Source organism: Sinohyriopsis cumingii, chromosome 16 (genome assembly GCF_028554795.1).
Source record: "Sinohyriopsis cumingii isolate HCF-2022 chromosome 16, ASM2855479v2, whole genome shotgun sequence".
In the NCBI taxonomy this organism is placed as follows: Eukaryota; Metazoa; Mollusca; class Bivalvia; order Unionida; family Unionidae; genus Sinohyriopsis; species Sinohyriopsis cumingii.
The window spans coordinates 72,946,327-72,959,508 of NC_142976.1; the positions used below are offsets into that span (position 1 = coordinate 72,946,327).

General features: G+C 32.6%; 1 protein-coding gene across 2 annotated transcripts in view; it reads left to right on the forward strand.

The window, feature by feature from the left end:
* LOC149780776 (bifunctional polynucleotide phosphatase/kinase-like) overlaps window positions 1-13,182 on the forward strand; it is a 54,428-nt gene that overhangs the window by 15,509 nt on the left and 25,737 nt on the right. For both annotated transcript variants that reach the window (XM_089937851.1, XM_089937852.1), the window contains exons 5-10: window positions 588-666; window positions 2,435-2,521; window positions 4,027-4,098; window positions 7,710-7,758; window positions 9,564-9,631; window positions 10,169-10,261. In XM_089937851.1, the coding sequence (XP_089793977.1) occupies window positions 588-666; window positions 2,435-2,521; window positions 4,027-4,098; window positions 7,710-7,758; window positions 9,564-9,631; window positions 10,169-10,261 (448 nt within the window). The remainder of the gene's footprint in view (window positions 1-587; window positions 667-2,434; window positions 2,522-4,026; window positions 4,099-7,709; window positions 7,759-9,563; window positions 9,632-10,168; window positions 10,262-13,182) is intronic.

A 13,182-nucleotide genomic window follows, 5' to 3' on the forward strand; every position in this document is an offset into this window, starting at 1 on the left:
AGAATTGTCTGAATATGAGTACAATATAATTATCTGATTATGATTACAGTAGAATTGTTTGAATACAAGTACAGTAGAATTGTCTGAATACAAGTACAGTAGAATTGTTTGAATACAAGTACAGTAGAATTGTTTGAATACAAGTACAGTAGAATTATCTGATTTTGAGTGCAGTATAATAGTAGAATTGTCTGAATATGAGTACAGTAGAATTATCTGATTATGAGTGCAGTAGAATTATCTGATTTTGAGTGCAGTAGAATTATCTGAATATGAGTACAATAGAATTATCTGATTATGAGTGCAGTAGAATTATCTGATTATAAGTACAGTAGAATTATCTGATTATGAGTACAGTAGAATTGTCTGGTTATGATTACAGTAGAACTGTCTGATTATGAGTGCAGTAGAATTATCTGATTGTGAGTGCAGTAGCATTGTAGAATTGTCTGAATATGAGTACAGTAAATTGTCTGATTATGAGTATAGTATAATTTTCTGAATACAAGTATAGTATAATTGTCCAGATATGAGTGCAGTAGATCATTTTGTGGATGAATAAATATAATTATTATATATTTCCTCAGGTTATGGACAGGGGAAATTCCAAAGAAATTAAAGAAATTGAATGAAGATGGTTACAAAGTGGTATTTTTCACTAATCAGGTAAAATATGAGTTAAACAGACATTATTATCAGTATACTTTTTTTTGAATATTCATTCTGATATAAATGTTAGACTTGTTAATATAGCTATGTGCTACATTTAGCTTGATGCATACTTTTCCGAGTTAAAGTTTTTGTGATCATAGGGGAGATACAGTAACTCTGAAATATCTCAAACGATTTGCCTCCTGGTTTTACAAAGTGACAGTAATAATGAAAATTGACGGCAAAATGTTCAGATTAATGGAATAAAACTATTGAATCCTTCACTGGTCCCTGGAAATGTTTCAGGATGAACTGCTTTTGAAAAGATAATTAACAGTGCACTTGTATAGTTTATGTTTGCAAAAGTAAATGACACTGTCACTACTCAATGGTCTTCAACTAAATAGCAGAAAAGAGCAAAAACCAACAGGTTTGTAAATTCAACAAATAATTTATTTTCCTGAATAGAAACTGAAAATTTAAAAAGAACTTACTGTATTGTGAATTAAATCCCAAATAGTCCTAAAAGTTTTATCACAAGTCAAAATGTATAGAGTTCCCAATAAATTCCAATATTTAATGCTAATGCTAACTGAAACACAGCTGAAATTTTTTCCTCTAAGACTAATATGAAATGAAGAAATTCTGTTTACTTCACCCTTATATACAAATTTAAGACAGAATAACAGAATCAGGATGAGGGTTATTTTCCCATCAAATTCATTTCCAGTATATTCTTAAACAATGTAGTAAAGAACATGTAAAAGAGCAGTTATGCCAGGAATTCCCAAGGGGAATACCAGTGTCCTAAATTCAAGCTCAAGTAAATATGTTTTCCTTCAGAATTAATGATGTAAGTATATTCATCTAAAATCTTAGAGAAATATTAGGGCTGTTCCATTAAAACATACATGGGACCAGGGGAAGGCACTTTTAAAGTGGGGTACTCACCCATAGATGCAGTTTGTATCGTGTGTCTATTTTGTATTTCCTTTTACTCATCCTAAAAAAAGAAGCACTAAACATAGGAAATGTCAAACTGAAATCATTCTGTTTTTCTAATAAATCACGTTAAGTGTGGAATTAACTTCTGTAACTTTATAAATCTATATAAAAAAAGCATTCGACATTTTTTTTAACCAATTGTTGAATCACTACTCACAAGAAAATGTTTTCTTTTCATTCAGACTTCTTTAATATCTTTTGTAACCTTGTGGAAAGTGAAAACATCAATTATACATAATGTATATACTTGCTTCAAAGTCATTTCCTACTGCAAACTGTAAGGAGTAATCTGTGGAGCAAATAACATAAACCTGGATCTTTCAGCACATTTTTGCCTGCAGATCAGGCTCTGTGCAGTTTGTTAGGAATAATCAGTATGACAAACAACATAGACTCTGATCTGCTGGTACATTATGCATATGCAGATCAGGGTATACGCTGTTTGCACTTGGACTCGCTGTGAAAGATAGAGTATGTGGTACTGTTACCATAATAACATATGTAAATTGTGTTCATTTTGGTCCCACTGAAAATTAAACAGAAAAGAAATGTTGATGATGTGAACTGTATGTATCTTGAAAATTAAACAGAAAAGAAATGTTGATGATGTGAATTGTATGTATCTTGGTATGAGAATTTGGGAATGGTAATATTATAAAGCTATTTCAGATTCATGACAGGGGAATCAAATTCTTACATGTTTAAAAATGTTACATAGCTGTTAAAAGTATAAGTCTTGAATAAAATATAAAGGAATTTTCCTTTTTATTCCAACCAGCTTGGAGTTGCAAAAGGGAAAACAAAGATAGAAGATCTTCAAAGTAAATTTACCATGATTGTTGAGAGAATAGGAGTACCCATTCAGGTAATTATACACAATTGTTGAGGGAATAGGAGTACCCATTCATGTAATACATGAAAATGAACATGTGCAAATTCACATCTTCTAAACTTTTTGTGTGTGGCTGGGCAGATGTTGGACTGTTAGCAAATGGTTTTTTTTATTTGGTCTTGGATTTGTATGTGTTTTTTAATTTGATGTTAAAGTTTAATTAAGTGATATGATTGGGTGCTTGGTTGATTACTTTGAAATGCTCAAGATAGGTCTCCCATCTATGATACTGTTGGAATTTTTGTCTATCCATTCATTTAAGTTACAGAAGCAAGATAAGATGGATTTTCAATGTCCATAAGCTTATTATTAAATGTATTGATGTTAGATTGGTCAGTGTCAACAAACAATAATTGATACAGTCAGCTCTTATTATGATATTTACTGCTGTTCATTAACGACTGGACAGTGGTCAATCATTGTCACAAAGCACCATGCATGTTTTAGAATCAGTTCAGAAGCCATTCATTATTTTCTTATCCAATCCATTTATTTATCAGTACATGCTGCAGTGAAAACCATAGACATTTAGTCAGGTAGCCATAGTCAGTCATTTTATTAAGCAAAATAAATATTAATTTCCATATTGATAGCCTCGCTAGTTTGATCCTGTCATTGGGACTCTTGCATCCAAACTGTCCTCAACTAGAGTTACTTTAATATGAAGAGCCCCCTGACAGATCTATTGATAAAGTTAATGGTTTAAATTGTTGAACAGTTATCATTAATGAGTGCCTTTTACTACATAAGTTACTGTCACCAAGTACCACAGTAAAGTTTGGGGCTTTAAAAATTAATTTGAAAGCCATTTTGATCTTATCAGGTAAATTTTTTACTGATTATCCATATACCTTTCTATCGTTATCTTTATTGGCAAGAAAGAAGAACAAGTTATGCATGTGATCAAATGTCATTTCAATATCTTCTGTTGTTCATTAACATCAGGATAATGGCCTCTACAGCTTTTAGATATATTTTCATTTCCTAATGTGCACCCTCGTTTTCCTGCTGATAGCCTCATCGATTTGAAACTTAACTTCAATATATACTAGATGATGAGTCGAGTTCAACTGCAAACTGCACAGACCCTGATCTGCTGTTGCATAATGTGTGTGCAGATCAGGGTCTATGCAGTTTGTTAGGAGTAATCAATTGAACAAAAAACATAACTATATATAGAGAAATTACCTCCAGTGTTTTGTTGAAAGAAAGGGTGGTCTGCCAGAACGAGTTCTGCTTTTGTTCATACTTACTCTTTAATATGAAGTAGTATTTCACTGTATTAATAGCAATATTAATGACCAGCAGTAATCATAAAGCACTAGTATAATTATAATAGTATAATTATAAATTCCACTGGTTTTCTTGGTGACAAAAACACTAGTGTTAATCTCAAGCAATGGTTAGGGAAATTAACTTTTTGAAATTGGTTATAATAATTCTTACAAATGGTCACTGGATTTCTGGGTATTTTTCAGATTTTAGTCTCCACATCAGGTGGAATTTATAGAAAGCCTGCCACAGGCATGTGGGATTTTCTGGTTCAAGAGGTAAGCACTGATCTTTCATTAGCAGCCGTGATTGGACAATATTTTATTTTCAGTGCTTACTTATGTTATATAAAGAGGACCTTAAGTTTATTAGCCATGGTGAGCAAAAAATTCAGATTATTTTAGGAGTTTCATACTTGTCATTGGAAATTAGCAGAAATGTTACATTCTGTTTATAAATTGACAAGCTCCACATTTATTTCAGTAAAACTGCAAGATAGTATTGTGAAATGACTTTTAAGCATGCCTTCATCTTCCATGATGTCATGACCTCATTTATGATGTCCTGTGGTGTTATGATCTTTGTTCATTACAGCAAAAATATAGGTTTGTTGCCCTAAATAGCACAGTAGTCATGTAATAAATATGTGTTAAACATTTTTGATGTCATGGGAAGCAATTAAAATGTAAAGGTAGTGTAGTGAACTGAAATCCCATGAATTGACATCATGCGCATCTGTCATACGTGGATTACAGTGCAATACAGTTTTTTTTTGTATTTCTGTTCAAAAAGTTGCCAAAAGTCTACTGTCCACATTTGAGTGCTTCTCTTTTGCATTATTTCCTGATCAAAATCTGTTTTTAAAATGATATATCTTAAAATGTAAGTATGTGTATTTTATATTGTTACCATGGCAATTGTAAATAGTTTTCAATAGTGATTGGTTAGAAGTTCATAATCGATCATCGATTCCACTCAACTTACTGACAATTGATTATAATTGGTTACTACAAGTAAATTTTAATGTTTTTTTGTTCTAGAGTTATATCTTTGTTCAAGAGTTCAGAATGTTATTAAATGTACAGGAGTAATCTCTTTCATATATATACTTTAACCTCATAACAATATTATATTTTTTATTGCACTGATTTTTATTTTTTCATCTACAAAAGCAACTTTTGGCTTATCAGTTTTGTGCAACTGAAAGACTGTTGCAATACTCCAGAATGCTTTTATTCATATGTGATTTGTCTATTGTTTAAAGTATAGAAGGACATGCTTTTCTCGCATGTCATTATTTACTAATATTACAATCAAAGCAGTTTAGATTTAAACAAAACAGAAAAACACCAATTAAAGAAACTTTAAAATTTATTAACTGAACAGTTTATCAGCAAAATCAAGTATTTATGTAAAGATAGAATATCTAAAGCTAAAATTCTTAAAACTTGACTAAAATGTTATCCACATTAAACAGAATCAAAGGTTTGACTAGTACAGATGATGTCATTTTTCAGAATACTGATAATTGCACTAACAATGACCCAATAATTCACATTTTACATTTAAATGAAACAAAACACCAAAAAATGTCTACATTTATTAATTTTACAGTTTCACAGCAAAGTCATATAATGATTTAAAAATCTAAGACTAGAATGCTTAAGACTAAATCAAAATGTTATCCATATTACAAGTTAAACAGAAGGTACAATAAAATACAAATCAAATGTGTGAGTAATACTGAACGCATAAATCATTTTTTAGAATACTGCATTTTTGTGTTTTTGTTACACTGACAATACCAATAGTCAATGTTTTTATTTAAGAATATTATCAAGTCCACATTGTCACAGCTTAAACGAGCCCGTTTCTTGCTGACAATATGTCCAGCCAGACTAAATACCCTCTCACTGGATACAGATGATGCTGGCATACTTAGGTACTTCCGAGCTAGTATGCTAAGACGGGGGTAAAACTGCCAGTTTTGTTTCCACCACTGTAACATTGTGAGATTGGTATCAGATGGAGCAACAACTAGATATCTGGAAACCTCCTGGTGGATGACATCTGTTATTGGCTGTTGACCAAGGCAAACAACATCTTGCAACGAATCATCCATGTATTCATTAACCTTCACTTTTTTGTTTGGTGGACTAGGTATAACCACAGTTTTATCATTGTCATCTCTGAGATTTAGTAGTGATGGTACTATTGGTAGAGTTGGCAATATGTCTGAAGGCTGTTCATCACTAGTCCCTGGCTCCACTTTGACATTCACTTTGACATCAGCCATATCAAGAGGAACCTTCAAAAGCAGAGCATGTCCATATGCTCACTGTCAGGTAGACACTCAAGATCCTTCATAGTATGATTCAATATACAGCCCAACGAAGCTAGATTGTTGTCCTGTGTTCTTTTGTCAAGATCTTGTCTCATTACATCTTTAAGTTTGGCAACTGGAGGTAGATCATTAACATTCGTTTCTAGACATTTGGTAAGTTTAAGAAGTATTGGGATAACTTTATGAAGGGTTGGTGCTTTGTCTCTGCAAACACTGTTTGTTGTATTCACGAATGGTGAGAGAACTTCCACACGTTTTTCAACCACTGCTTGTTTATTGAATGTATAGAGATAATTTTTTAATGTTGCAGCTGCTGACTTGCTTATGTTTGGGTCAGTAGGAATAATAACATGTGTCTGCTCAAGCAGTCGTTCAAAAATGTCATGAGTGCTATTCCATCTAGTTGGAACATCCATCTTGAGCTTGAATCCTTTAGCACCTACGTCAAGTAGTAACTGCTGCTTACTCATTAGCAAATCATTTATGCTAGTGCTTTGATGGAAAAAAGGCACAAGTTTGTACCCCTTTGCAATGATTTGTTAAAGTTCTGCTATAGCTAGAGCTTTTTTCACAATCAGGTTGATTCTGTTACCATAACAACCGAATTGAGTCCATTGAAGTAAATCAAGAACCTTTATCTCAGTGGCTGCATTATCAGTGACTCCAGTTGGTGTTGGAAGACTCCATCGCCTCTAAGTGGCCAACAGGCTTTCTTTTATGTTTTTCACAGTGTGACTGCCTTCAACTTTTCGTGTTTCTAACACAACACTTTTCAATTCCCAATCTTTGGAAATAAAATGTGTAGTCACCGTGCTATAACTTTCTCTGTTTAATGAAGTCCATGCATCATGAGTAACAGCTATATCAAGAACATCATGTAGTTCCTCTTTCACTTTTTTCTCAGCCTGGTCTTTCTTCTCAGCTAGTTTAGTGGACACTGATTTACGACCTGGAATTTCATACCTGAAAATGTAAAGTTTGAAACATTTAGTTATGGTAGTCAAACAAGACAGGGCATATATGTATTTGGACCTCCTTTGTTTGCATACTCCTTTCTGCAGAGTTTGCATATGACCTTCGTCGTATCTAAATTCTCCTTTGTCAGTGGACCCTTCTGTGCTTTGTAAAATCCGAACTCAAGAATGAGCTTTTCCTCCAGGATATGGATCTATTGTTTTGGGATCGTTTTCATCCATGTCACATGTATGATATTTAGTAGCGTTATAATTTTTTTCTCAGAATCCTCAGTTTTCTTCCCAATAAACATGGGGAAGGAACTATTCTGTGCCGAGTGCTTCACAGTTGTTTCCCATACTGTGCAATCGATTATGGAGTTTCACAATCGATTAGCGAGTTGGTTCACCCAAGTAACTGATTATCGATTATAATCAATAATCAGAACAGCTCTAATTTTTAAATCTGAGAATTATATTTGGCTCATAAATGGAGAGGAATGAGGATAGAAGTTCCTTATATTTTTTTATTATCTTTGAATTGCAACATGTTGTATTTATTCAGAAAACTATTTTGGTTTTACCTTTGCAGGGAAATGATGGCGTGCCAATTGACTTATCAAAGAGTTTTTATGTTGGAGGTTAGTATATTGTTTTTGATTGATGTTGGTAAAAAGCAGCAGCCTGCAGGTCCATGTGTTCATTTGATTTCTTTACATTGGTACTACATTACAGAACATAGCCAGACTTTGTGGTCACTGTGACCTGTATTTAACTGACTTTGGTTTTGTTGTTTTTTGTTGTTCATCTTTGATCATTAAACTAGATGGGTCCACCCACATTAAGTTTTTGCATTTAGATTTTTGGTCTGCTATATAGATTATATCCTATCTGGAATCATGAAACTTGGGGATGCATCCTGATGGCCTGCACATTTTAGTAGTAGGTTATTATGACCCATATTTTATGCTTCACTGTTGGATTGAAGTTGTGTTTTATGTTCATTTCTTAAACTCTGAAATTGATGAATATGTTTCTTGGCTACTACAAACATCCTTGTAAAAGAAGAGGCTTATTTTGACCTAACTTTAATCTTGCAATGGCTTTGCTAAACTTCCTCATTTAGTTAAGGACTTTGCAAGTTTTTCATTTATTATGTGTGTACTATCCTACCTAGATCGTGAAACTTTGTGAGTGGACACATTTTGATAAGTTCTACAGTCTCTGCCAAAAGAGGTCTCTGTAACCTATATTTCATGCTGCAATAACATTTGTTAACATTTTGTGTTTCAGCTTAATTGCAGTTTATGTTCCAATCATGAAATTTCATGCTGCAATGGCTTTGCTGACATTTTGGGTTTAACCTTAATTGCGGTTTATGTTCCAATCATCAAACTTGATAATTGGATACATCTCTGTTACTTACTGAACCATAAAAGCAAGGAAGGTCACTTTGACCTATATTTTATACTAAAATAAGTATTTGTGTTTATGATCACATAAACTAGTCCATATAGCCTTCTCATAAGGCCATTTCTAGCTAGTGCTGTTTGAAATTGGAATAAATATGTTTATTCATTGGTAAATTTTTCATATTAATGAATATAAATTGTAAATGTTGCAATGTCACCTTCAGCAGGTTAGCTGTATGTTGTACATATGAATGAGTATAGGAAATAGATGAGTGGGCTGCATACCGCATGCTTTTCATGTGAAGCCTTACCTGTGGTAGCTACTCAAGGTATTTATTGATGCATGAACTATGTTAGTGCTGCTGACTGTCACTACAAGGTTACTTGAAGCCTGTAACTTTCATTCAGTAAAATCTGACTTCTCGGGTGGATAAGAATAATAACTTCTCAAGCAGATTTTAACAACAATTAATTTGAAAAAATAATACCAAAACTACATTAAACCTTAGTCAACTCACTATAGTAGCTCCACTTTTATTATGATACAAAACAATATTCTTTTGTATTGTTTTAATTTTTGTATGTAATCACAGTATGTAGGTAGGTGGGTTATCTCACATTATAATTAGCACAATCTTGGCCATATAGTGCCAATTAAAAGTGCAAATGCAAATTTTAAAATGATTGCAAGTTACAATGTGCAGGTTAAAGATTGCAACAGTTCATTGGTTATGAAAGGGGACAAGATCCACTTTAATCTGAATTTGGTTTCTGCATATTTACGGTGACCACTTGAGACTAGTAAAAAGAGAGGTGAGCTATATAATTATTCATTGCTCTACATGTGCATGTCCAATGACAGTAATTGGTGTGTTGTCAATTGCTACCAGTGAACATCTATCCATAGGTCAGTTTTCCAACAAATCCTCATTATATCAAGAGTACATACATTTCCTGATATGTTTTGACAAGAAAGAATGTACAGAATCTTAATTAGTTAATTCTTTGCAGCTTAATTAGTCTTTTCCTTATAGATGCAGCTGGGAGGCCAGAGAAATGGGCACCTAAAAAGAAAAAAGATTTCTCTTCAAGTGATAGACTGGTTGGTATCACATATACTATCTTTTTATTCTTTTAAGTTATAAAGCTTAGAATCATTCTTTTGAACTTACTCCTATGCATTAACAAATCTTATTTTTGAACTTCATTTCTTTTTTGCGCCATTGAATGACATTTAACGATGACTTCTAATATATGTTTATGATGAAGCACAAAGAAGTTGTCATTTTTTGGCTGCGTTCTGTGTTAAGTGTATTATGTAGAAGCTTAGATGGACATTGTGTGGCTGTAATGAATAGGATACGGAGTGGGGGTGGGGCAGTTTATATATAGTATTCCCTTGTTGTAAGGTACCTCACTATAAGGCAGCCTCTTTTATATGGAAGGAATGGTCATGGATCTCACTTCATTATGTGAAAGTAATATTACATATATAATGTCTCAATATAAATTAACCTCACCGGTAAGGTATTACATTCTTAAGGCTTACCAGTCCTCTTTTATGATAATACTTTTGATCCAACTGTAATGTCTTTATTCAACACTTTTATTTTGAGTTTTGTTTGTCTTTTTATTGCAGTTTGCTCTCAATATTGGATTACAGTTCTTTACCCCTGAGGAGTATTTCTTTGGTCAGAAGAAAGCACCATTTGATACTCTGGAATTTGACCCAGTTAGTATATCCATGTTGTGATTTAGAACATGCATATATGTCAGAATGTGGTACACATGTTCAAAATTCTGTATTTTCAAACTTCAAAGATGAAGAATTTTTGCCTTAACTTTTTTATCCTGCAAAAATGTGAACGTCAGTTATTTTGCAAAATAGGGATTTTATTTTCTAACTTAAAATACCAGTGATATTATGTGATAAATATTAAATTCAAACACATTAAATGTCGCTTCAACAACACCAGGAAAAATACAGAGTTAAATAATATAGTGTGTACTACACATTATTCAGTGCCATTGTTTGATTGTATGATGATAAAATGGATGAATATGTTGATAAAACAAATGGATATTTTGATAAAACAGATTGATATTTTCCATTTAATTAATTTCCTAATTTATCACCTTAAGAACATTATCATCTTGATTACAATGTTTTCAGATGAAAACATTGTTCCAGTACTGTAAGCTTTATATTGATTTCATTGTAGATTGTTCAAAAGCACACTGATACCACTTTGCCTATTTACGAGAAACTAGCAGACCAGTTTACTTAGAATGCTTATTTAACTTCATTAATTTACAAAGCACAAAATAAATGCTGGTGTCCTGTTTATTTTATATTTTTTGAAACTTGAAAGGTATTGAAGTGAGTTAACACTTTAGTAAAGAAGAAACTTATCAGATTTAGCCTACAGATAATTTCTGGAAAATCCATTGCTTGTGTAAGCTTTTGCAGTCATTAAAATAGACCATGAGTTATAAGCTGATTCTTTAATGAAAGTTGCAAAAAATATGGTTGATAAACCATTACTTGTGCTGTTAAGGACTGATTTATTTATGTATTTCTTTTTTAATTGCCAGCGACTGATTAAAACTTTTTTCATATAAATATTATTTTTTTTATATGCTTCAATTTTAAAGCATTTCAGTGATCCTACTTCAATCATTTCTTTTAACCTCATAATTATATATAACAAAATTATTTAAGAAGGTGATTGTAAAAAAATTAACAATTATAAACTTTACTATGTTTAATTGTTTTTAATTGTACAGTAAATCATGTGTCAGTATTGAATAAATCTGAACATGTCTTGGCACATACATTGGTGATATAAAGGACATTGTCATAGTTTCAGGATCAGGCCTGTTCCTGTAAAATATACTTGGGACCCAGGAAGGGGGCGTTGAATCTGGAATAGTAACCAATAACTAAGAACTCTTTATCATTTTCATATGACCTCCATGAGTAACCAAAGTACCCTGGCATGTATTTTTGTATTTTCTTTTTGAAAAGTGCCTACCCTTGGATGCCATATATGTTTAAATGGAACAGCTTTCAGTAGATTTAGAACTAGTAGCCATATAGGAAGCAACAGATTCCAGGATATGTTGACAGTATGGTAAGATTCCTTTGATTAAAGATATGAGTCTATCTCTTAAAATAAGTAACAAAAAAGAGTGTAGACAACAAGCTTTGTTAAATTTAGAAAGTAATTTATTTCCCTAGAATACAAAGTGAAAAATGAGGAGAAAAAAAAAACTTAAAGTATTGCAAATTAAATCTAGAAATAATCCAAGAATTAAAGACACAAGTCCTAGTAATAAAAAGTCTTGAATAAAACTCAGTTCAAGTCCTGATGAGATCCAAAATTTAAGGCAATGATGTGTCTGTTATGGTCAGTGATGTGCTGATGTGTCAGTAGTCTCTTGTTGAATCACAGAAATATTATTCCATGTTAGAATTCAGTATAAATTCCAATGAATGTCTTTATCCAAGAATTTTGTCAGAGTACTTTTGTATTTCCAGAGAAAATAATCTCTTGAATTCAATAATTTGAAGAAAATAAAATTCAGCCCAAACTGGACACAACATATTACAACTTAAATTGCTAGATGTTAAAGCACAACTAGTAAAATCTTCACAGTCACAAGATAATATAGTTCTCTGCTTGACTTCATGTCACATTAGCATTTTTCTAAAAACAACCATTACCTAATGGAAAATAACCTTCTAGAATGTTCTTATAAACCTTGTTTACTTACAATACAATAACCCATAAACATTCACGTGGGAGTCTTCAAAACACTGACCCTGATCAACCTATTTACCACTTCTTGTTTACCTGAATAATAATTTGGTTAATAAGCTCATACACATAGGGGGCCCCGAGTGGCCGAGTGGTCTAAAGCATTTGCCGTTACGGATCACTACCATCTCACCTCTGTCTGCGCCGGTTCGAGTCTCAGATTCAGCCAATGTAGATATGTGAGAAAGCATGCCAGTAGCTTCTCATGGGTCGGTGGTTCTTTCCGGGGTTTTCCCGGGTTCTTCCTCCACCATTAATACTGGCCGCCATATATAGCCTATCGTGTGCTGAAAAATGGCGTTAAACCCCACAACAACAAAAACATCATACACATAGAGTATAATGAAGCTATTTTAGTTGTTTACATAAATGAAATTTAAAAAAATAAGCAGTCAGGTCAAGCAGAAATGAACTCAATTTTGGACAAGGTCAAGTCCAGCAAACAATGTTACATTACAGTATCATGTAATGAAATTAAAAAAAAACGTAAACCTGACAAACAATTAAATTAAATATACATAACAGATAAATCCAAATGTATTCATCAAGACGTTGTCATGGGCCTTTTTTAAACAAAAGTAAAAAAGGTGAAAAAACAGGGATGGCTCTAGGTTTATAAAAGTTGTTGCCAAAAAAATCACCAACCTCAATATATGTTGGCAATTTTCAGTAATATTGTCGACACATGCGGATGTTTAGATAAGTGGTGGTGGTGGTGGGGGGGGCTGAAAATAGAAATTTTGAATACAAGTGAAATTTTAAGAGATGACCTGTCGTCAGTGACTAGAATTTACGCAGAGAATACAAAAATGGAAATTTTTATTAAATGAAG